The sequence below is a fragment of the Neophocaena asiaeorientalis genome, unplaced genomic scaffold (genome assembly GCF_003031525.2).
Source record: "Neophocaena asiaeorientalis asiaeorientalis breed wild unplaced genomic scaffold, Neophocaena_asiaeorientalis_V1.1 scaffold427, whole genome shotgun sequence".
Classification (NCBI taxonomy): Eukaryota; Metazoa; Chordata; class Mammalia; order Artiodactyla; family Phocoenidae; genus Neophocaena; species Neophocaena asiaeorientalis.
Window position 1 is genome coordinate 5509678 of NW_020172280.1, and position 26986 is coordinate 5536663.

The 26986-nt window shown below is 36.6% G+C and overlaps 1 protein-coding gene across 4 annotated transcripts in view; it reads right to left on the bottom strand.

Annotated features, from left to right (window-relative positions):
• The window catches only part of NUP153 (nucleoporin 153), a 74337-nt gene that overhangs the window by 35155 nt on the left and 12196 nt on the right, over positions 1-26986 (bottom strand). For 2 of the 4 annotated variants that reach the window (XM_024764262.1, XM_024764276.1), the window contains 8 exons: positions 19947-20172; positions 10259-10507; positions 9970-10109; positions 9760-9888; positions 3466-3582; positions 3335-3379; positions 3168-3224; positions 516-662 (listed from right to left, as the gene is read on the bottom strand). In XM_024764262.1, coding sequence (XP_024620030.1) covers positions 516-662; positions 3168-3224; positions 3335-3379; positions 3466-3582; positions 9760-9888; positions 9970-10109; positions 10259-10507; positions 19947-20172 — 1110 coding nt within the window. Of the gene's footprint in view, positions 1-515; positions 663-3167; positions 3225-3334; positions 3380-3465; positions 3583-9759; positions 9889-9969; positions 10110-10258; positions 10508-19946; positions 20176-26986 lie in introns of all 4 variants that reach the window. The other 2 variants (XM_024764259.1, XM_024764270.1) reach the window with 1 other exon arrangement.

The window sequence follows — 26986 nt, forward strand, 5'->3', positions numbered from 1 at the left end:
TGGGCCCTGGGTTCAATCTCTGGTTGGGGAACTAAGATCCCACAAGATGCATGGTATGGCAAAACAAACAAAAAAACCCCAAACAGCTATAAATAACATATGAATATGAACTACATATTAGATAATATTAGGGAGGAACTGACAGTAATTTGCTTAGACATGACAACATAGGAGATCTATACCAAAGTAGTTTGGGGTGAACAGTCATGGTATCTAAAATTTATTTTCAAATAGTTCAATCACATTAACAAAACACACAAATAAAGCTAGTGTGGCAAAATTATTTAATCTAAACAATGAATATATACTAGTGTTTACTAGTAAACACTAATTTAGGATTTGACCAAGGTGCCAACCATTTAAAGCCATACCAATTCGTAATCATCACTAATTCACAAACTTTATGCATTATCTAGTTGCTAGACTGCAGTAGTAAGTTACTGGTACTTTACATTACTTATTCTTATTCATTTTAATCGATATTCAAAGACTAGTGAAAATAAACACATACTCACACTGTGCTTTTTATCTATTCTTTGATTAGTCTTCCTTAATTCACCAGATGGGGTCAGAGATGGTTTAAAATAAACAGTTCGATTTGCTGCTATGGAAACTGGCTTTGGGGTCATGAGTCTCTGAACAGGGGGGTGTTGAGAGTCCACCTTACAGACAGGCAGAAATCAAAAGACAAACTTTTATTTTCATATATCAGCAATGCATATCTAAAAATTATTTGACAACAGCTAATGTAACCCAGAGACTATGAGTACTTCCTAGAGAAATACCCAGTGGGTGCAAACAAATACTAGGAGGAAAAACTGAAAGTAAAGAACCAAGGGTGTGTAGGGATATTTATATTATTTATGTATGTACTTATTTATTTAGACATATACCTACATATACACATATAATTTCAAAGCAGTTTCACAGACTATTTTATTCTAGACTTAATGCCTTTTCACACACATGTGACACACACAAAATGGAAACTATTGCAGAGCATTTTGAATAATCTTTTACAAGATGAATTTCAAACATATGAACTGATTCATACATAAAACTGATAAACATACATATTATTCAAACATAAAACTGATTTTGCCACATTTTCCCCAAATTACTATCTACATTCTCTTCAGCTGTATTTTTTAACTAGCTATGAAAATATCTTAATTGCTAAAAAATGAGCAAATCTCTCTCCAAGTAAATTTTCTTCCATTGTTATTTAAAAACCAAATCAAAACTCGTAAAATTTAAGTCTAATTAGTAAAGCACTGTGAAGAATTCCAAATCTTAAGATGAACTGACTTCATTATCTAAGTACACAAGTGTTTTGTCAACATTCTTTTGGTACACTGAAACACAGTAAAAATCCTGTTGGCGTAAGACGACTATAAAGCCAAGAGCTTCTACTCTGTCCAAAGACTAATACTATGAATACAGTCCTTTCACCCAGCAGCAGCTGTGAACAACACTGGTTTCCAGGGCAAAGCCTCTGTATAGTTACTAGCTCTTCCCTAAATCCTCATCACAAATGTGCTGATCCTATAATTCAATGAACAAGTCTGTTTTGTAGACTGTTCTGATTACAACCGTAAAACCTGAACTACAATACTGTATTCTGGTCTTTATACTTCGTAGCACCCATTACCAAAATTTTACTGATACTATACTCAACCATTAATAAAATTTTTATTGATGAGAACTTCTCTTATGGCACAATTTTTAAATTTTACGTCTTTTTAAGCAATCTGATATAAGTGAGTCTGAGAAAAGCAGTTAATGGCTTAAATTAATCCCATCACAGCAGCCAATAATGAATTCTCTCTTGCCTTATTACAAATGTCTAGGTACTACGGAAAACTGAGAAGCAATGCTATCCCAAGAAAAAATTAAGCTTTCAGAATTTCAGTAACAATAATTATAATTTACCAATATATTGAATATAGTTACCACAATTAATTCAGAGATTTATGATAATTTTAATCAATTACTGCTGGGGGAACTTGGTATCATAATAACTGCTTTCACAAGTAATGATCTGGGAATCTGCTTCCCCTGAAGGATATTTAACTAGCCACAAATATAACTGACAAAAAATATACCTCTTTAACTCTAACTATCAAGCTTTTTTTTCCCCCACAGTAACCTCCAAAGCTAATTTTAACCAAATAGAATACACTAAAAAAGGTTATCAATGTATAATCTATATTATATTTTTTATTAGCTCTGCTATCTTGGAACAGTACATTGGCTGACTGATGGAAGATATGCCAACTAGAAATCCCATCACACATAACAAATTTGACATAATGTTTGTTTATGAGGAAAATTTACAAAGATAACTATGTTCAATGAGGGCTTTAGTTCACTGAACTTCTAATTAATAAAAACATCAAACGCCGTTCACTCCTACTTTCATTTATTAAAAGGTAAGAGTCACTCATAAAGGCTGACAGGAATATATAAAATAGATAACTAATAAGAACCTACTGTATAGCACAGGGAACTCTACTCTATACTCTGTAATGGCCTATATGGGAAAAGAATCTAAAAAATGAGTGGACATATGTATAACTGATTCACTTTGCTATACACTGAAACTAACGAAACATTGTAAATCACCTATACCCCCCCAAAATTTTTTAAAATGTTAAAAAAAAAAAAAAGACTGCCAGGATACTGAAGATGGAAATGCCAAATAACCAAGAAATATTCACTGAGCATCTACTACATATACAGCATGTGGTAAGGCCCTCACAAGAGGCTACAACGTCCAAGTAAAAAATCTATTTTTTCAAATATGTTCCCTAATGACTACCAATTAAAGTCAATTTGTATATTTCCCAACTTAAAAATAAATACAGGGCCTCCCTGGTGGCGCAGTGGTTGAGAGTCCGCCTGCCGATGCAGGGGACACAGGTTCGTGCCCCGGTCCGGGAAGATCCCACGTGCCGCGGAGCAGCTAGGCCAAAGTTATAGTATCACCTGGATCAATTTATCCCTGATATTTAAATCAAAGAGCCATGGCCGCTGAGCCTGCGCGTCCGGAGCCTGTGCTCCGCAACGGGAGAGGCCACAACAGTGAGAGGCCCGCGTAATGCAAAATAAATAAATAAATACAACAAAACTGCCAATACCTTAGATAAATGCTAAAGAAGTCTTACCTTTTCCCTTCTGGCCTGAAAATTTGTGGTGGTATCTATTCCACTCCTATCAAGAGGCTGAAAAAATAAAACACTATTAGAATAGATGGGAAACTTTGAAAAAATATGACTCTCATCACCAATATATAAAAATATTATCTCCTAAAAAGATTTAAAAGTCAACTTACGGAATTCAGAGGAGAAGAAAAAACAGATGGAATTCTTTTTGCATCCTGTTAATGTTGAAATAACAAAATTAAGATTTTTCACTAAACTCAAATTCTGTTACACTCCTGAATTTGTGATTTAAAAAATTTACCACTAGAGGGCTTGACATCTTCTCTAAAGACTGCAATATCCTCCGAGCTGTTGAACTAGTCACACCATAGGACTGTGCGTTCAGTTGCTTAGCTTTCATCTGTCTTCTGACTGGTGCCTATAATGTAAACCTTGAGTTATTTGTTGGAACCATAAACTCTAAAGCACATATTTCAGGCAATGAAAATATTTACAAAATAGAATGAATGTGAGAAGTGAAATAGGATTAACTGTTAACAGCAACTTATCTCTGGGTGGTATCATTAAGCTCATGTTCAACGTTTTTTCTTTTTCTTTTTTTTTTTTTTTTAACGTTTTTTCTTTATGCCTTTATTGAAAATTCAATTCTCTGAGAAATTACTTTTACAATCAGATAAAAATGATAAAATAGCACATGCTACTCTAAAGACCAGTCAGCTATGTTAAATGTGAAAAATGAGACAACTGGTAAAATGTTATAGTATCACCTGGATCAATTTATCCCTGATATTTAAATCAAAAAACACTAATGAGAACTGCATTAGTATTAATTATTTTTGGTATTAAATGACTTCTAACTATAGTAACATCCAAGATAGCTAAACAAGACTGTAAACTTTTATTGAAATGGAAATTAAAAATTTTAAACTGACTTGTTTCTCAAATTTTAATATAAGAAAAATTTTAAATACTCAGGCTATTTCTTAATAAATGACTTTTAAACGTTCTTAAAACTGGAGTTAAGGAAAAATCCTTATAAAGAATAAACATGTACCCTTTAACACACAAGCAATGTTTACAAATTCTAACAGAAACACTTCCTTTTGTCATGAACGCATTATAACATTCCAATAGCCAAGTGACTACCACAAAACATCCAAGTGACTACCACAAATGTAGTCTGGAAATGCTTAATATAAAAAATATATATGCTCACAATCAAAATATAACTCAGTTTCTACAAATAGCTCATAATATCTGAAAACTTGAATCAAAATAACTACTTTAAATAAGTTTCTCTGATACCAATATTCATTTTATTTTCAGAGTAGCTGCAATATTCTACGTTAGTTTTATTAAGAACTTGGTGCACTGTTTAGGACTGCTGTTCAGGCCAGAGGCTTTGGCAAACATGAGGTAACATTAAAATCCTCGGGGAAAACATAACAGTCTGTCATTGGATTCTGCTGGTCACTGGCCTCTCAGGGCCTCAATTCACAAATCAATAAAATGGAACTGAATTAGAGAATCTTTAATATACCTCCCAGCTCTAACACCCTAGGAAAGGAATAGGAAATAGATTTAACCCCAAGTATCAATGATGAACAGTTGGAAGCTCACGCTGACAAGGATTCTAAGGGTATGTCAAGACTCAGCATTAAAAAGTATAGGATTTGATACAAGGAACAGAGGAGGAAGTAGCAGAAATATACTCTGACTTGGACTATTCCATGAATCACAGGCATGCTTCATCTTCTAATACACGCTGAACTATTTTAACTGTAAAAATTTTGTGAAAAAGAGTAATATGATCCAGTTTAAGCTCTAGAAAAAACTCCCTGTGTAACTCCAACATCCAGTTAACACTTTAAGTAACAAAATATTGCCCTTCATGAACAACACACTCAGAAATAAGACTCATAATTACTGTCAATTACATATAGAAGCATCCTCTACTTAGGAAAGAAACTACTCCTAAGGACAAGACACAGTCTTCATATATACTTGTTTTGTGTCACTTCTATATCATGGATTGTCATCTTCAAATGGATCTCCCTCTCCAAAAGTACCAAAAGCCTACAGGCTTAAAGTATTATTACACCTCCACCTTTAAAAGGTCAAAACCTGTAATGTAAGCACCATGACAACATACACATGAAACTTGACTTTTATGATCAAGTAACTCTTGGGACAAAGCACAGAATGATGCAATTTACCTTAAATTGATGTTTTTAAAAAATCAATCAATTTCCAATTGTTCTGTTAATATATGTATGTAAATACAGCTGATTTTGTATGTTGACCTTTATTCTGTGACCTCGCTAAACTCATTTGTAAGTTCTGACCACTTTTTTTTTTGGCGTTTCTTAAGGTTTTCTATGTAGATAAGCACGTTGTCTATGAATAGGAGTCATTTTTACTTCTTCCTTTCTAATCAGGGCGCCTTGTATTTCTGTATTCTTGCTGTGGCTAGGTCTTGCAGCACAACACTGATCAGTAGCGGTGACAGCAGACATCCTTGTTCTCTTCCTGATCTTAGGAAGAAAATACTAAGCTTTCACCATGAGTACGATGCTAGCCGAAGATTTTCCGTAGACAAAATTTATCAGGTTGAGTAGGTTCCCATCTATTCCCAGGTCACTGAAAATTTTTATCATGAATGGATGTTCGATTTTGTCAAATGTGTTTTATGTATCTGTGGAGATGTTCATTCAGTTTTTATTCTTTAGTTTGTTTCCATGGTAGATCACATTAATTTTCAAATGTTGAGCCAACCTTGCATTCCCAGGATAAACCCCACTTGATCATAATGTACTATCCTTTTTATATATACTGGGTGCCTTGTGTAGGTAATTCAAGAGAAATACTGGTTTGTAGAGTTCTTGTAATGTCTTTGTCCGGTTTCATATCAGGGTAATGTTGGCCTCATAAATGTGTTGGGAAGTATGCCTTCCTATTGTATGGAAAAGTCTGTATAAAATTGGTATTATTTTTTTCTTAAATGTTTGGTAGAATTTGCCAGGGAAGCTATCTGGGCTTGAAGTTTTCTTTGGTGGAAAGTACTTTAACTATGAATTCAATTTACTGAATAGACTATTTGGGCTATTTATTGTTGACTAACACCAAATAACATAAAATACTTAGGTATACATCCAACAAAATATGTGCAAGGTCTGCGTGGTGAATACTACAAAACGCTGATGAAAGAAATAAAAAGACCTATATAATGGAGAGACATACTGTGTTCACTGACTGGAAGACTCCATTTTGTTAAGATGCATATTCTCCCCAAATTGATCTTTAGATTCAATGCAATCACAATCAGAATCCCAGCAGATTTGTGGAAACTGATAAGGTAATTCTAAAATTATGAAAAAATAAAGGAACTAGGAAAGCCAAAACAATCTTGGGCGGGGACAGGGGGGTTTGGAAGACTCAGATTACTTGATTTCAAGACTTAATGTAAAGGTATAGTAATCAAGACAAAAGGACAGTGTTGACAAAAGAAAGGTGTATATATATATACGTGCACGCGGACACACACACACATCAATGGAAAAGAACACAAAGTCCAGAAATAGAGCCACATATATGGTCAATTGATTTTCATAAAAGGTGCAAAGGCAATTCAATGGAGAAAACAGTCTTATCAACAAACAGGACTAGAAAAAATGAAAACCTGTATGTTAAAAAAATGAATCTTGATCCACACCTCATACCACACACAAACATTTTACCTCAAAATGAATCACAGATCTAAATTAAAACCTAAAACTATAAAGCTTCTAAAAGAAAACAGAAGAAAGCCTCTGTGACCTTGGGTTAGGCAAAAATTTCTTAGATATGATACCAAAAGCATGAACCATAAAAGGAAGAAAAAATATGCTGAATGTCATCAAAAGTAAAAACTTCTCTTGACAAGATATTGTTCAGACAAGCCAGAGAATGGGAGAAAATATTTGCAAAACATATACCTAATAAAGGACTTACATCCTGAATAATGAACTCTCAAAACTCACTAATAAGAAAAAAATTTTTTTTAAAAATGGGCAAAAGGGACAGACAAAATAGGTGAAGGGGATTCATAGGTGTACACTTCAGCTATAAAATAAATAAGTCACAGGGATGTAATGTACACACAGGGAATACAGTCAGTAATATTTTAACAACTTTGTATGGTGATGGATGGTAACTGGTCTTAATGCAGTTGTTTCATAATGTATAAAAATATCAAATCACTATGTTGCACATCTAAAACTAATATTCTATATTAATTATAACTCAGTGAAAAATGTTTTTCGATTTTTTTTTAATGGGCAGTAAGATTTGAATTAGGTACTTCACCTAAGATATACTGATGGTAAATAAGCACATGATGATGCCCAACATCATTTAATCATTAGGGAAATGCAAAACCACAGTGAGTTGGAGTTATCACTACATGCCTACTAGAATGCCTGAAATAAACAAAACACTGATGATAAAAAATGCTGACCAGAACACACTTATAACACTGGTGAGAATGCAAAGTGGTAGCAGCCACTTTGGAAAACACTTTCATGGTTTATTATAAAATTAATGTATATTGACCATCTGACTCAGCAGTCCAACTTCTAGGTATTTACCCAAGAGAAATGAAAATTAATGTTTACAGCAGCTTTATTCACAATGGACAAAAATTAGAAACAACCCAAGCATCCTTTCACTGGTGAGCAGATAAACAATAACTCAGCAATAAAAAGGAACTATTGATATATGCAAATACAGAGACTGATCTTAAATACATTATGCTAAGCTGAATAAGCCACATTCAGAAAACTACACAGTATGTGATTAAGTTTATGACATCCTGGGAAAAAACAAAACTACAGGGAAAGAAAACAGATCAGTGGTTGCCAAGAGGTAGAAGTAGGAAGAAGGGTGCACCGACCTCCGCGTTAGGCTGCGCGGCCTAGGCCTCAGCAGGCCGCTCACCGCCTGCTTTCTCCGCAGACCGCCCCTGGGGTCACTCGCTCACAGGCGCGGGGTCCTCATCAGGGCGAGAGCACCCCCACACACACACCGCTGCGGGCCCGGGGGTGGGAGACCCGGGGGACACGGACACTGGTGGGTGGTTCGGTGTAATTAGCGCGGGCCGCACGCAATGGAGCAAGCGAGGGGGGAAGGGAAAAGAGGAGAGAGAGCGAGGGCGATTTAAAAAAAAAAAAAGGAATTTAGGAAAAGGAAACGGGCCGCAGAGACAGGCCGACTGTCTGTCTGCCTGCCCGCCCCTGGTGCCCCGGCTTCCCAGCCCCCGCCGCAGTCAGAAGTTCACACAAAATGGCGGCTCGGGCCCGGACGTGCCAAGAGGCTGAGGCGGAAGGAAGGGCGAGGTGGGAGGGGGAACTGGGAGGTGGAGGCGGCGACTCGAGGAAAGAGGCAGACGGCTCTCCCGAAGGGCCGCGGAAAGAGCCGAAGGGAGAGAGTGAGGCATAGAAAAGAAAAAAAAAAAGAAAAAGAAGAGAAGTAGGAAGAAGGGCTGACTACAGAGATACACAACGTAATATTCTGGGGTGAAGGAAATGTTTATTCAGTATTTTGATTGCAGAAGTGGTTACTCAACTGTATGTGTTTAGTTAAAATTCAAATACTGTGGAAAGGGTAAATTTTACATGTAAATTATACCTCAATTTTTTAAAAAAGGAATTAATCATCATACTTCCTAAAACACACACACACACAGACTTCCCTGGTGGTGCAGTAGTTAAGGATCTGCCTGCTAATAATGCAGGCAACACAGGTTTGAGCCCTGGTCTGGGAAGATCCCACATGCCATGGAGCATCTAAGCCTGTGCGCCACAACTACAGAGCCTGCACGCTAGAGCCTGCGAGTCACAACTACTGAGCCCGCGTGCCTAGAGCCCATGCTCTGCAACAAGAGAAGCCACCGCAGTGGGAAGCCCGTGCACCGCAACGAAGAGTAGCCTCCACTCGCCGCAACTAGAAAAAGCCCGCGCTCAGCAACAAAGACCAAACGCAGCCAAAAAATACATAAATTAAAAAAAAAGAATCCACCTGCCAATGCGGCAGACACAGGTTCGATCCCTGGCTGGGGAAGATCCCACATGCCACAGAGCACCTAAGCCCATGCACCACAACTACTGAGCCTGCACTCTAGAGCCCGCAAGCCACAACTACTGAGCCTGCATTCCACAACTACAGAAACCCGCGCACTCTAGGGCCCACATGCCACAATTACTGAGGCCACGTGCTGCAACTACTGAAGCCCACGCACATAGAACCCATGTTCCGCAACAAGAGAAGTCCACATACCGCAACTAGAGAAAGCCCGCGTGCAGCAACAAAAACCCAACACAGCCATAAATGAATGAATGAATGAATGAGTGAATGAATGAATAAATAAATCACAAATAATGTATAAAATGTTCCCTTAGGTCTCAAATAATATTAATATAACCCCTAAATGAAAAGAATGTAATCCAGAGTTCTATCAGTTCACCAAAGAATAACTAAACCAAAACTCTATTTGAGTGCCAAGTTACTTATTGATTATTAAAAAAAAATGGTTACGAATCCTCCTCCTATTCAAACCAACCTGATAGGGTGTGTTTTGTAGTTTAGACTGTCTTACAGCAGCTGCTGCCCCACCATAGGTCGTTTTTCCAGGGTAAAAAGGAGAATCTCCAAGCTGACTTGTTTTAAGAACTGAAGAATTCCCAAGTGACTGCACAAAAACATAATGATAAATTATAAGCAATAAACACTCAAAACTAACATGGTTAAATCACATCAAATTGGTACTCACAGGAGAAAGTGTTCCAAAGACAGACAAGTTGAATGCTGGTTTTTTTGAGCTGGTGGCAGTGTGCTGTGAGAGTGAATGAGAACGTTCAGCCTCTGGGGACCACAGAGGTGGCACTGAAGTGTTCTTTGAAACAGCTATATCTGAAAGAAAAATATGCAATTCATAGTAATGCCACTAATTACAAGGCCTGTATTGTTATAAATTGAAAATGACAACCAAGTTAGAAAAAATTATCCCAGGAAATTTATTTTTACTACCAAAATTATATACTACCAAATGCCAAGAATACCTTTATCAGAAGCTCTTGAAGAAAAACCACTGGTGGTTGAGATGTTATCATCATCATGCTGAGAGGTAGAATCTTTAATTTCCTTTACGAGGGAAAATCCAGAACTGCCAATTGGGAATGCCGAAGATGTGGAGGGCTGACAGTGTAACGCAGGAGATTCCAACATGGAGAAATTCAGATGGCTCCGATGAAGAGAAGGCCTTGTTAATACATCTGGATAATTTGAAGCAGTACTAGTTGTTGAGGGTTCTTAAAAGAAAAGCATTAATATTATGAATACTCAACTCAGAAAAAGCAATATACTGTCAAAACAAAACAGTGTTTGTTTCAAGAAAATATACTGTATAATAAATATAGCTTCAATTCAAAACACTGAAGCCTCCCATAAGCCCAATTTAAAATATTCTTTAGCCAAACAAAGTTTCAACTAACTGAAATTTACCTAACCTAGTGTCAAAATATACATTATCAAATACACTTCTAAAAATACAAGCTTCTTGATTTCCCTTGAATTGGTATTATAAAATGTGCTCAATAAAAAAGAAAAAAACAATAAAATCTGCTCATGGAAAAATAAAAGCAAAGAAGCTATATAAGAAAGTCATAAAACAAAAAGGTAAGTCCATCCCTCCAGAAACAACCCCTATTAAATTTGTATATCCTCTAATGGAATACTATTCAGTCAATAAAAAAAGAATGAAATTTTGCCATTTTGCATCAACATGGATGGACATGGAGAGTATTAGAAAGTATTATGCTTAGTGAAATAAGTCAGCAAATGGCAAGCAGTGTATGATATCACTTACATGAGGAATCTAAAAAATAGAACTAATGAATATTACAAAAAAGAAACAGACTCCCAAATACAGAGAACGAACTAGTAGTTACCAGTGGAGAGAGAGAAGTGGGTGGGCACCAGACAGGGGTAGGGATAGTGAGAGATACAAACTACTACATATAAATGTATAAGCTACAAGGACATATTTATTGTACAGCACAGGGAAAACAAGCGATATTTTACAATAACGATAAAGGGAGAATAACCTTTAAAAACTGTGAATCACTATGTTGTACATCTGAAACATATAATACTGTAAATCAATTATATCTCAAAAAAATTTGTATATCCTCTCAGACATTCTGTATGCATACACATTTTCCCTAATCACATAATCATGCTTATGCATTATGTTCTGTGACTTGTTTTTTTCATTTATCATATAATTTTGTCTCCACATACAGAGCACATTCCATGTGAAGACTACATTCTATTTTATCAGACTGATTTAGCATCATTATTTATGTAATTGTTTTCTCAATATTCTATCAAACATACAAGCACTTATATTTGCAGACTTTGTATTCTTTTTGGATAAATCCATGGTTCTTTAAATATGTAAGAGAAACATGAGGAGAAATTATTTAAGAAATATGCCTAAGTGACCCACAAAAAATCTGACTCTGTAAGTCTGAAATTGGGCCCATAAAGCAGCCTAAGTACTGCAAGGTATCCTCAGAATCAATGGATAAACAATAATTTGTGGAACCACCCTGTCATACTGGATCAGAGTACATGCTCACTTTTGCTTATGAGAGATACTGTGGATCCAAAGGTTTTCTGTTAAGCTATACTGCATAAATAGTAAATGACAATGTATATTTCCCCCATGCTCTCCAATACTGGATAATAATAACCTTTTCTGATTTCTGTCAATCTACTGTGTCCAGTGGCATCATTACTATCTGCATTTATTTAAATGACATATTGAGCACTCTTCCCTATTCATTAGTCATTTATATTTCTTCTGTTAACTGCTCATTGATATAGTTTATCTTGCTAATAAAACTAGTCCAAACTAGTTTCTTTTTGATCAGTAAGATTAGTGTGACATGATCTGAAATATCACAACTAATTTTTTTCACTGTTGGTTGAAACCATTATTTTTTTGATGGTGTCCTTTGTAATACAGAAAATAATATGTATTTTTACAGAGACTTCTACCATTCCAAGACTAAGAAATAAAAAATTTTACTCTCTTCTTTTTGGTAGTATTGCTTTTATTTCAATATAATGTTTAATCTTGATTCCATATGGAATCAGTTATGATGAAGTACTGAGGGAATGATTTAGCTTCATTGTTTTCCAAATGGTTAGTCTGTTTATATTCTAAAATAATCTTCTTAAGTAAGCCATCTTTTCCTCACTGATCGAGAAGCCACCACTACCACATAGTAAATTCTAGGAGGCCTTCCCCAACGATATATATCTATACCAGTACCATAATGTTTTAAATCCTATAGCTTTATAACACATTTAATACCTGTAAAAGTTACTCTGACTTACATCACATTTCCCTTACTCTTTTTCAGGATTTCTCTATTCATTTTCTGGTGTATTTTTAAGAACTTTAGAATCATTTGTGAAGTTTCCAAAAGACTCTCTTCCAGTTAGGCTGGAATAAGTGAGGCCCTAGACTAGCCCTTCTTACTGTAAGTAACTATAAAAGTGGACAATATATATGAGGTTAGTAACTTTCAGACAACAGAAAACGGACAAGAAAAACTCACAGTGAGCCCTATCACTACCCAGCTGTCTAGGAACATTTCCAGACCTGGCAGAGAGAGTTGGAGTCAAAGCAAAATACAGTAGGCAGAAATCAGAATTAAGGGCATTGAACAGTAGCAAACTACGCAGGAAGGGGCCTCCAGAAGTCTACACAGGAGTGTCCAGAGCGTGGACGGGCTATACACACGCAGAGCAAGACCACCTAAGGCTTACCAAATAGCAGCTGCTATGAAACTGAGAAAACAGCTACTAGAAGGTTGATCAGTGCTAGGGGAAAAAAGCAGTGCTGAGGACAGTGAAGTTCCAAGACTGCCAGAATTTAGAGGCCCCATAAACACCTCCTTAAATAACCCTGGCATTCAGCTGAGATACCAGAAGAGCTTTCCCTTGAGACTAAGGGCCATGTCCTAGAACAAGACCTGCTGTAAACCCACCTAAAAAGCCACAGAGGAGACAGAGTTTGAAAAAGCCACAGAGGAGACAGAGTTTGGAGGCTAAATCCTGCCACCTTAGGGGACTTAACACACACCTTAGATTTTCCACAGATGGACATTAATAAAACATAAAACTATATAAGAGTTCAAAATGATCATTCAGTAACAACTGCTTGCTGAAACAAGAATCAATACTTCTCAGAGGAAGACAACAGAACCCAGAATCTCCATCCATATTCTACAAAATAATTTAGTCAAAAATCACTTGAAAAATCACATTTTAAAAAATGCTTCTATTGTTTCACCATGACACATGATTTCTGGCCTGTGGATGACTGACATATTAAGCAGTGGTTTCCATATTCCAAGTAGAAATAAAGAACAATAGATTTGCCATATATATGAAAAACTAACAGCTAACATCATACCTAATGGTGAAAGACTGATTTTCCTCCAAGACCAGGAATAAGATTAAGAATGCCTGCATTCCCCACTTCTATTTAACACAGGATTGGAAACTCTAGCTACAGTAATAAGGCAAGAAAAAGAAACTAAATTCATCCAAATTGGAAGGGAAGAAGTAAAATTATGTTTTCAAATGATATATCTTATACACAGAAATCCCTAAATATTCACCAAAAAAAAAGTGTTAGAATAAACAAATTCGGCAAAGTAGCAGAATACAAAATCAACATACAGGGCTTCCCTGGTGGCGCAGTAGTTGGGAGTCCGCCTGCCAATGCAGGGGACACGGGTTTGTGCCCTGGTCCGGGAAGATCCCACATGCTGCGGAGCAGCTAGGCTCGTGAGCCATGGCCGCTGAGCCTGCGCGTCCAGCGCCTGTGCTCCGCGACGGGAGAGGCCATAACAGTGAGGCCCGCGTACCGCAAAAAAAAAAAAAGAGAGAACTTTGCACTACACTGAGAGAAAATAGCTGATTTTCTATTTAAAATTGCATTTAGATAGGAGACAAAAAAAAAAAAAAAAAAAAAAAAAAAAATCAACATACAAAAATCAGTTTTGTTTCTATACACTAACAATGAACAATCTAAAAAGTAAATAGAGAAAATGATTGCATTATTAATAGCTTCAAAAAGAATAAAACACTTAGGAATTAACTAAGGAAGGAAGTGAAAGACTTGCATGATGAAAACTACAAAACATTGCTGAAAGAAATTTAAGAAGATGTAATAAATGGAAAGACATTCCACGTTCTTAGGTTGGAAGACCTAATGTTAAAATGTCAATACTACCCAAAGTGATCTGCAGATTCAATGCAATTCCTTTAAAAAAACCAATGACTTTTTTTGACAAAATAGAAAAATTCATCCTAAAGTTCTTATGGAATCTCAAGGGACCACTTATAACCAAGATAATCTTGAAAAAGAACATTGGAGATCTCACACTTCCTGATTTCAAAAACTCATTTCCAAACAGTAATCAAAAGTATGCTGCTGGCATAAAGACAGACAGGTAGACCAATGGAAAAGAATAGAGAACCCAGAAATAAACCCTTGCATACATGGTCAAATGATCCTTGACACAGTGTCAAGACCAATCAATGAATGGGGAAAGGACAGTCTCTTCCACAAATAATCTTGGGAAAACTGGATACCCACAGGCAAAAGAAGGAAACTGGTCCGTTATCTTACACTATATACAAAAATAAACCCAAACTGTTTTAAAGATCTAACGTAAGACCCCAAACTATAAAACTTATAGGAAAAAAAACAGAGAAAAGCTTCAAGACATTAGTCTTGGCAGTGATTTCTTAGATATGACAGGCAACAAAAGAAAAAAGACATGTGGGACTATATAAAACTTTAAAACTTTTGTGCACTAAGACACAATCAAGAATAAAAATATCTAGAACACATAAAAGACTCCTATAACTCAATAACAACAAATCAAATAACCTGATTAAAAACTGGGCAAGGACTTGAACAGACATTTCTCCAAAGATGATATACAAACAACCAAAAGCATATGAAAAGATGCTCAGCACCACTAATCATCAGAAACAAGCAAATGAAAACCACAGTGAGATATCACTTCACACTCATTAGGATGGCTACTATCAGAAGAAAAGAAAGTAATGTCGGCATGGATGTGGAGAAGCTAGAAACCTTGTGCACTGTTGAGAGGAAATGTAAAATGGGTGTGGCCATTGTGGAAAACAGTATGGTGGTTCCTCAAAAAATTAAAAATAGAATTACCATGTGACCCAGCAATTCCACTTCTGGGTATATATCCAAAAGAACTGAAAGCAGAGTCTCAAAGAGATGTGTACAACCATGTTTCTAACAGCATTATTCACAAGAGCCAAAGGTGGAAGTAACGTTAAGCGTCCATCAACAGATGAATGAATAAATAAATGTGGTAAATACATACAGTGAATGTTCTTCGGCCTTAAAAAGGAAATAAATTCTGATATATGCTACAATGATGTGAATGAACTTTGAAGACATTCTGCTAAGCGAAATAAGTCAGTCACAAAAGATTAAATACTGTATGATTCTACTCATATAAGGTACGTAGTCAAAGTCATAGAGAAACTACAGTGGTGTTTGCCAGGGGCAGGGGGGAGGGGGAATGGGGAATTAGAATTTAATGTATATGTAATAATTTCTTATCAAGCTTGCTCAAGTTAAGACAGAAACTGGCTGGAGCTTCGAAATCTACTGGTATCAGCATTTAAACCTATCGGCATCTAAAGATTATCATATTTCAATTTCTCTGCAGTCAGGATTCATACACATACAGGCTGAAATGTTTCTTAGAGTATTAAGTATTCTAACTTTGTAGTACGTTATATCCTAAAAGTGCTTTTTACTTACCCATTCTCTCATCCCTACAGCAGTTTATCCTATAGGATAAAAGTGATAGGACAACTTTCTAGATATTGGCAGACATTTACTAAATCTAGTATATACAGAAGCTATAGAGAAAAAAGAAATCTAGTATGATATACTTCTACTGGAAGGTATGCTGCTAATAGCAATGCCAGTTTTTTATATTTACAGAGCTTCCTTAACCTCCAAATCAGGCCCAATAAAGGATGCAGTTTGGGATAATAAGGCTAAATAAGGCCACATCATCTACAGATTCACATCAGCCATAAATGCCCAGTTTCTAAGAGTACACCTATGATCACATAGTATCAATCAGCCAATGTAGTCTACAACTTCAATCTACTGCTGACTAGCAAACTAAACATGCCATTGTGGGGCTCTCAGAGGCCTGAACTCTTACTGAATCAATAAAAATCTAACAGGTACATTATTTGAGGCTCTTCTCACTGATCCATTTTATTACCCTAGCAGAAGAAATCTAGACACCTAATGGCTCACCATCATTAAGACAGTCAGTACAAGGAGGTACCTATAAGCAGACAGTTGCAGACAACAGATCTGAAAGGGGCCACAGATTCTATAACTGTCATACTGCACTGTGCTATCTGAAGAATGTCCTATACTCTCCAGCTCCAGTTACTATTAATACAAAAGTTACAGTGGTAAAATTACTATTTAGTAAACAACACTCAGGACTGTTATATCTAAATTATTTTAAGCTTTTGATAATTTTACACTACTTTAAAAGCAAGTATATCTAAGTTGTTTTCTGTTTTTGTTTTTTTTGTGGTATGCGGGCCTCTCACTGTTGTGGCCTCTCCTGTTGCTGAGCACAGGCTCCGGACGCGCAGGCTCAGCGGCCATGGCTCACGGGCCCAGCTGCTCCGCAGCATGTGGGATCTTCCCAGACCGGGGCACAAACCTGTGTCCCCCGCATCGGCAGGCGGACTCTGAACCACTGCGCCACCAGGGAAGCCCTCTAAGTTGTTCTGAGAATGCATTGTCAAATTTAAGAGTAATGTTTCACAGAGTAAACATAAACTGATTTGCTACATCTAGTAAGATCTATATTCACCATACTGGGGAGTTATCAACAGTACTGTAGTCACACATTATGTGACTGCAACTATTGAATAAATACTTTGAGAAAGGTGGAGGCAGATTGTGAGAAGAGAACTGCCTGGAACATACAGATTTTAAGATAGGAGCAGGAGTCAGCTCTTAGACAAGACAGAGGAAAAATGCCATCAAGTTTTTGAAGTTAATATCAGAAAGCTGTTCACAATTTGCTTCTAAATAATCAGGGGAGTTAGACGGAGAAGGTAGGTGAATAGATGTGGGAATAAAGAAAACAAAGTCAGCCATAAGCTCGTTGTCTTTGAAGCTGGGTAACAGGTACATGGAGGTTCATTGTACTATCCTCCTTACTTTTGTAGTTTGAAAATTTCCACAATAATTTAAATTTAGAAGTTATTCACAAAGGTGTGTGTAATATACACATAACAGAAAAGCTACCTTACAAACCTAATAATATAATGAATAAAATCCAAGTTGGAATTAACCTTGGCAGACCACTGAATTAATTCCATAATTTCAATGAAAATACAAACAGAAAAGAACTTTACAGATATAAAATGAGAAACGCCATTAATCTCACACCTGAATTAAATTCTTCAAGTTAGTTAATCCCCACAAGCATACTCATTAGGATGCAAAAGAAGGTTTCAGTCACTGTAGATATATGCTGCTGCACACTAAAAGTCTCCAGTCAAAAGAAAGAAAGAAGCTGTGGTCCCATTTGATGTCCAGGAAAGAGAACAATATAGAAGCAGTCACCTTAGAGATCTACCAAATAAAACCTCAAGATGGTTGCTGGTAATATATTAGAAAGAAATCTTGAACAGTACAGATATTAAAACTCCCTAAGTTACTCTAATAAAAATAAGCAAGGATTTGAAGACTAAGCCAAACTGAATATCACTAAGAAAACTTAGATTTGCCATTTCTCCCAAGTAGGAATCACTCTTTCAGCCCATTTCACCCTCACTAGTTTTCCCTTATAAGCAAATCAGGCAGGAAAATAAGTTACTAAGTATACCAAAATTAATAGGCACATATCCACATCAATTATTTAGGCAAGACAAGATTTCAGAGTTCAAAAACATTTTTATAATTATACGTAAGTCAAAACATGTAGTGAAAGAAAAAATATATAAACTGAAAGAAACATATACTTGAGGGATAAAGTGGACTTCATCAAAATTTAAAATTTTGTGCTTCAAAGGACACCATCAAGAAGCCAGAATAGGAGAAAATACTTGCAAATCATATACAGAGCTTATATCCAGAATATGTGAAGACCTCTTTCAATTCAACTATAAAAAGACAAATAACCCAGTTAAAAATGGAAAAGGGGGATCTGCATAGCCATTTCTCCAAAGATGTATAAATGGCCAATAAGCATGAAAAGATGCTCATTATTAGTCATCAGGGAGATGCAAATCAACACAATGAGATACCACTTCATGTCTACCAAAATAGGTATAATTTATGTTTTTTAAAAAAAGGAAAATTAGTATTTGTGAGGTTGTAAAGAAACTGCATTCTTCATACACCGCTGGTGGGAAGGTAAGATGGTGTAGCCACTTTAGAAAAACAGTTTTTCCTCAAAATGTAAAATTACCAGATGACCCAGCAATTCTCCTCCTAGGTATATACCCAAGAGAAAACATATCCACACAAAAACGTGCGTAGTAATACTCAAACTGGCACTGTTCATAATACCCAAAAAGTAGAAACAACACAAATGTTCATCAACGGATGAATGGATAGATAAAATGTAGTTTCTCCATTCCATGAGCTATTACCTGGCAATAAAAAGGAAGTTCTGATACATGCTATGACATGGATGAACCTTGAAGACATTATGCTAAGTGAAAGAAGCCAGTTACAAAAGACCACATATTTTATGATTCCATTTATATGAAATGTCCAGTATACAGATTGGTGGTTGCCTAGGGCTGGAGGGGTAGGGATGGGGAGGGACTACTAATGGGTATAGGATTTTGCGGTGATGGGGAGGGAAGGATGGTGATTAAAATGTTCTAAAACTGACTGTGGTGACTGAACAACTCTGTATATACCAAAAACCACTAAACTATACAATTTAAATGGGTGAGTCCTATTGTTATGTGAAGTACATCTCACTAAAGCTGTAAAAAATATATAAAGTGAAATGATAGAGTAATATTCCCAAATATGTCACATTCATGGGTTACACTGAAGCTATTTAATACTTGTAAACCCCACAAAAACGCCATAAACGGATCCAAAAAAGCATTTAAAATGCAGGGTCACTCAGTGGTAAGATTAATGAAGCGGCCCAGCTGCACTAGCTGCAGAGGACGGAAGACAACTGCAGTGACACCATACCCAAGTCCGTGTGCTGTGGGAAGCACTGCCACGCTGCTCCTTTAGTGCCACGACCTACTCAAAGGGCTTCAACTTTACTTTTTTCAAAACCACTTCTGAGGGTACAGAGGAGAACAAAGATTATCTTGACCAAAGCCACATGACTAACTATTGGTGGTATGAAAATTCAAACCCAAAGTCTAACAGCAGAGCTTGCACTCTCAACTGATATATTTCAGCCTCCCTTAATAAACAAAAAAGCTGATAAATAAAAAAGATTTCTAATTTGAAGGTGATCGTCACCCTCCTCCAACATCGTTTCTGTACTACACAATTAGATTTACCATAGCCAGGTAACATAAACATATTTTAAATTAAGGCATGAAAACCTATCATTCACAACAAAATATCCACATTCCATTTACCTTCTGTATTACTGACTGTTGGCTCAGGAGTGATTCTCCCATCATGAATGTTAGGGTTCTCCTCATCAGCATATATTATATGGTCATCTTCCCTATTTTCCGGCCACTGTGCCACCTCTCTTGTGTCTGTTGAGCAGCTACATACGTCTTCACTCTTGTGGAAGTATCTCTGTAACCATCCTGGCACAATATTCTTAACAGATTCTGTAACCCTGCTGAGAATGCCCTGCTGGGGGGAAAACATGTAAGGCAGTTTTAGAAATTTATCTTATTTAAATAAGTACTTATTTACAGAAAGCCACACCAAGCAAAACACAACTGTTTCCAACAAAGTTTCCTAAAATTCAGTTATGTGAGTTAATGTTGACGTAATGTATTTTACAAATTCTATACTTTATAAAATTCCTACTTTTTTCTTTCTTTCATATGCATATGTCCATGAGCCAATTATTGTCCCAAATGGCCATACTATTCTAATCTTTAAAAAACTCACAGGTCTTCAACTAAGCAATATAAATTTTAGATTTAGTAATAAGATATGCACTAAAATGTTATAATCCCAGACAAAAGGCATCCATCTTGATCCCAGCATATTAAAAGAAGCAATAAATACCTTCAACAGCTTCCTCAAATATTTTATTGCACGTTCTTTAAGAACAAATATTTAGACAAATAAAAATGAGAACTTTTTCAACGCAAAAAGACAACTAATCCAACATAATAAACTCAAGAAATAATCTAAGATTTTTTTTTGATGGTAAAATTTTGTTATATCAAATGTTGCCTGAAAACCAAGAATTTTATTACAGTAACTTTTAAAGGGAGAAAAAGATGTGGTATAACAACTACCAGCATTATTAACATTCATCATAGAACAGACACTGTTCTCAGCAGTTTAAACATATTATTCAATTTAATCCTCACAATAATTTTATGAAATTGGTTTTAACCGTGCCACTTTACAGATGAAGAGAGACAATGAAGTTAAGTAACTTGCCCAGGTACAAACACAACTGCTGTGGTATATCTAGGATAGAGTAAAAGCATTGACTTCGGGGTTGGCAGGCTGTACTACGATTTACTCTAGGTAAATAAGAATAACACTCTCTCCTACTTTTACCTGATAGGAATTATAATGAAGATCAAATGAAGTAATGTGAAAGCACTTCACAATTTACTAAATACTAACAGAAACATACACTGATAATTTTATTACTAATGAGAAAAAAAAATTAGCAGAAACAAGCTGGGGTGAGGTAATCAGTTTTAGGCAACAATTCCCTTCACAGAATAGGATTTCAGAGAGAAAGTCACGGAAGGGGAAGAATGACTCAGCAGGTACAAAAAAAAAAAACAGTAAAGTTAAGGCAGAACACATAAACCCTGAAAGCAAACCCAAGACAAAGAGGCCTTGAAAAATTCTGTCAATAGGAAAGACGGAAGACACCTCTGATATAAGCACTTGAATAGTATTTTCCTGATTATCTAAAAAGCTGTAGGTAACAACTGGGAAAAAAGTAATTACTTTTCCTCCAAACAGAAACTTTGAACAGATCTACATTGTGTAAGATCTCTAACAACACATGAAGCCAGCAGCCCTAGAATACTCACTACTGAAAAACACAAATTCACTGTTCCCCTTTTCTATGCCAATGTTACACAGTATTAGTTTCTTTGGAAAGAAAGATTCTATACCTACTCCAAGATTTAACATTTATAAAAACATTCATGTTTATTATTTTGCTAATTATTTATATTTAAATATTTACCCCCTCCCCATATTCCAAAAGACTTGAAAGTGCTTTCAATACATAACACAGTTTAAATAAGAAAAAAAAAAAACACACACTTTGATACAAAGCGATGTTAAGGCACTACAACAAGAACTTAGTGTAAAATAAATCTTTTGTAGACGTCCTCTAAGGGGTTTAGCTACTAAAAGTATCAGAGCTTCCTGTGATCTCTAGTCACTGAAGGAGGCAAATAGAGAACAACTTAAAATTAGCACCGTACTTAACCAAAGGTCACTTATGTGGCAGCATTAGGTATTGTGGAGAATAATCAGTAAAAATTGAACAGTCAAAATGGATTTTAAAAAAAAAAGCTCCTTCGTTGAAACTCACGAATTTTGCTTGGAGACCTTCTCTTTTCTAAACTAAAATGTAACCAATTTATTTAGTCTCAGCCCAGAGCAGCTTAGTACAAAATTACAGTGAGAGGGCTTCCCTGGTGGCGCAGCAGGTAAGAATCCGCCTGCCAATACAGGGGACACGGGTTCAAGCCCTGGTCTGGAAAGACCCCACATGCCACAGAGCAACTAGGCCCGTGCACCACAAGTACTGAGCCCATGGGCCACAACTACTGAAGCCCGTGCACCTGGAGCCTGTGCTCCGCAACAAGAGAAGCCACCACAATGAGAAGTCCCCGCACCACAGCAAAGGGTAGCCCCCGCTTGCCTCAACTAGAGAAAGCCTGCATGCAGCAACGAAGACCCAATGTAGCCAAAAATAAATAAATTAAATAAATAAAATTTTTAAAAAATTACAGTGAGAGAGGAATTACTAATGGCACAATGAATGACAGCATGATGCACTTCACAACAAAATTAAATACAGATGCTAAAATTGACCTGGAACCATTATTAAAAAGAAATATCCCCTTACTTCAATATGCCTCTATAGGGTAAATGACCCTAAGTCATCAAGAAAAGTTAAATTAAGCTCAGTATACCCTAGTACTAGTGGTTCCCAAGATGTAGTCCCTTCACCATTTATATCTGCATTACCTAAGGCCCAACCCCAGCCCTACTAAATTCAGGAGATAGGGCTCACCTGTTTTCACAAACCTTCCCAAGTGAATCTGATGTATGCTATAGTTTGAGAACCACCAATCTCATTAAAGAGATTAGGAAATTAGATACATTTCAGGAAATCACAATACATTTCAGGGAAGAAATCCCTCTACAAGAGATGAGTAAAATTATGTATACTTAAATCTTAATATTCAGTTATCTGGAAAACATACATGTGGAGCACTAGTCAGACAATAATTAAAATATATAATACTAAAATGCTATTTAATGAATCAGAAAAACAAATCTTATAGTGGACTGTGCTGAATACAATGTGGATTAATAACTATTTCCCCAAACTGTAGCCATGATTTTTACCTGTACTGTTATTTAATGGTTTTCTTTCTATCTATTTATTTTATTTCTCTTAATAAACAGTTTTTCCTATACAATAAAATCTTCCAAATCACAAATTTGATGCTGTACTGGTCTTCACTTGCACTGCCCTGACACCATTCCTGACTGGCTGTCTCAACGAACTGGCTTCTGGATTGGCTCATGAGAGATTCTGGAGGATATTTAGATATTAGAGTATGGGAGGAAAGAGAAGTCTTTCTTCCTGTGCTCCCTCTGCTCAAGCGCCCCTTCTCCAAAACTACACCTCCAGCCAGGTAGCCCTTCCTCCACTCCAGTTGCACAGATTCTTCCCTTTATTCATCCAGTCCTAGGGATGGTAGCAGCTTCCCACTGTTGCTAGTCTCTGGGTATCCTGCTATCCTGCATGTATTCCTTTAATCACCACCATATCTTTGAGTAGACTCTTTCTTAAAGATATTTCAGCTGAACCATCTGGAGAACTGTTTCCTGTTGGGTCCTTAGTGTACTTGTTAAATTCGTTTGCTAATTAACATGAAAAATAAAAAGTCAGTCCACGTATCAGTTAGATTCATCTTCTTGAGCAACAATGGAACACATATACCACACTTGGGGAAGCACTCACTATCCAAAAGTTACATCCAACTTTTATCTCTGTAACACAGTACATAAACAGACCAGGAAAGAGGCTTACCCTGATGAATATTTTAAAATCTTATCTAGCTCACAGAGGTAAAAGGCAAACATTGCTTTTCTTCATTTAATCTATACTTATTGATCACATACTACATGTCAGGCAAGAACACTGGGGATAAAAAACAGGGAACAGGTTCCTGCCCTCTTGGAGCTTAGATTCTAAGTTAGGGAGACAAATAAGTATAACATGTAACACATGATATGGTGATTCAGTGCTATGGGCAGCAATAAAGCAGGGAAGCAAAATGGGGATAGTCATTTTATATATGCAAAGACCTGAAAAAGTGAGAAATGAGAAACACGTGCCATCCAAGCTTCTCGTAACGCTGTTAATAAATGCAAAATCTGATAGACCTGAAATAACTATTTCGATCCTTCAAAATTCCCCTTTAATCATGTGTGTGTGCACGTACGTGTATGTGTGAGAATGTACGTGTAACCTTTTGTTCTGTGGCTTATCTAGTGACTATAAAAAAGCCTAAAAAAGTGGTTCTCAAATTGGAATCTTCAGACCAGCAGCCTTGGTTTGGTGTCACCTAAGAGCATGTTAGAAATGTACATTTCTTTAACAAGCTCTTAAGGTGATTCTTACGCAGATTAAAGTCTGAGAACCACTGTACTAAAATCATCTAAAAACTCTGACAAGTTTCCCAATTAAGGCCATGACAAACATAACCCTGAGTATAAACTTAACTACAAAATAAACTGTTTCCGAGATTATCTCATCAAAGATGTCATACCATCATACCAACTTTCATAAATACCTACTTTATAATATGAATTCTGAAAATCAAATATAGAAGTAAACAAAAGTAAAACATAAAAGGCTACCTTTGAATCTCTTTTATTTCCAGTTAAAGACTTAACATGCTTATTTGTAGTAAATAACCAACTGCCAGATATTAGAAGTTTAAAAAGCTGTTAGGGAAAAGGAATCTCCTGATTATGCACAGAACAGGGTAGACTGAAGATGTAAGGGACCCTGTCTATCATATAGATTTGGAGAAGTACTTCCCTGGCGGGCAATTTTTATGAGTTTCAAAGTACTTCAGCCACTAATGGAAAACTGAGAAAAAGTGAAGGAAGCTAGAAAAGGGGAAAAATAGTTTTCTTATGGAAGAAAAGGTTCCTTTTACAATCACCAAAGAAGGTCTACCTTTTCAAGAGTTATTGAGATAATATGCTTCAGGTCTTTACAGGAATGGGGCAAATCAGCTTCCTATATGGACTTGAAGAAAGAATGTTTTGTGATATTAAAAATAAGCAAGCAGGGCTTCCCTGGTGGCCCAGTGGTTGAGAGTCTGCCTGCCAATGCAGGGAACGCGGGTTCGTGCCCTGGTCCGGGAAGATCCGGCATGCCGCGGAGCAGCTGGGCCCGTGAGCCATGGCCGCTGAGCCTGCACGTCCGGAGGCTGTGCTCCGCAACGGGAGAGGCCACAACGGTAAGAGGTCCGCGTACTGCAAAAAAAATAAATAAATAAGCAAGCAAACCAACCAACCAACCATGAGGGGGAAGAGGTACACTGAGTAAAGGTCTACTAAGCAGTGAATACTCAAATCCTACTTTACCAGAATAGCTTTCTCTCCACTTCCACAGGCTTCAGTGGTAAGCATAACTGCCATCATTATAACTTGATGTTTAAGTTTTCCTACAGAAAATCTTCTCTGATCCTCCAAGTCTAGGACAGTCACTCACTTAAATGCACCAACAGCACCCTGTACTTCCTACAGGCAATCTGTCACATGGGGTGGTAATCACAGTCTATCACCTCCCCGGAGGATCAGCTCTGTGAAGGTAGGCAGCAGGTCTGTACAGTGCACGGGTTAGCTGGTGCATGATTTTAATTTTCCACAGCTGCACTAGTCAACCAGCTTTTTATTCCCACATATGAATACGCTGTGGCAAGTTTCAAAAAAGGACATCAATAATCCTAGAATTCAAAAAAAAATAATACATTTGCTTGATGTAACAGCTTCAACTTAAACAAATATTATTTTTGTTGCCACACCAATAGTCCTTCCTCCAAAAAACAACTTGTGAAGTTAGCCAAGAGCATGGGAAAACTGAACCATCCTCTGGAATGATAAATAACACAAAGCCAACTAAATGAAGAGAAGCAGAAAAGTAGTCAAAGAAATAAAAATTAATGAAGGGCTTATCAGAAAAAGCAACAAAACAAATGGGGCATTAAAATCTTTAAAATACTCCTCGTAGCCAAAGCAAAGTCTACACCAGATGATCCTAAGTAATGAAGTTAAATTCAAGGATTACAGGAGTGAATCTTTAAACCTGGACTGGGTAAAATGATTGGACTTTTTTTCTCCTCAAGAACTAAGGGTTCTTCATTTGGCAAACATGGCAAAAACAAAACAAAAACAAAACACCTCACAACAAAAACACTATCAAAATGTCACTGAGATCTAGAATAAATATTCAATTTGGGGGCCAGAAGTAAATTCAATACTATACACATATCAAGCACATCCAATCTGTAAGGTACTGTGAATATATTAGCTTTTCAAATTTCATTTAACCTGAGTTCAAGGGTTAATGAAAAAGGCTGAGGTGGGGCAAGGCTCTTCTGCAATCCTAACTCAGAACTCATTTGTAATGGAAAAAAAATTCCTGTACATCGTCTCACCAATTTGTAATATCATAATAACCAGAGACACCTCTCCTTATAAATATTATATAGCCTTCCTTCTTCTTATATAATGCTCTCTATTCCTATTAGTTTACTTGAGTTTTGACTTCAGTTCTATTCAACTGTTTTTTTGTTTGTTTTTTTGCTGCACCACGCTGTGTCGCTTGCAGGATCTTAGTTCCCCGACCAGGGACTGAACCCAGGCCCTCAGCTGTGAGAGCACAGAGCCCTACCACTAGACCACCAGGGAATTCCCTCAACTCTCCTTTCCTCACATTACCCTCTACTAAATAGTAGTATTCAGATTATAAAATCTTTCTCATGTAAACTTTACGGGATTGCTAACTATAAATATCAAACATAACCCATCTTCAGTTTTAAGGTTCTGAAGCCCTATTCTCCCAGAATACACTGCTGTTTTGATTTCTGTCTGTTCTTTCAGCTGCCTTTATTTTGTTGAAGCTTGTCACTGACCCTTAGTTTTCTTACAGGGGTCTGTGAACTCTCTCCTTACCCACTCAACTCCCGTATCA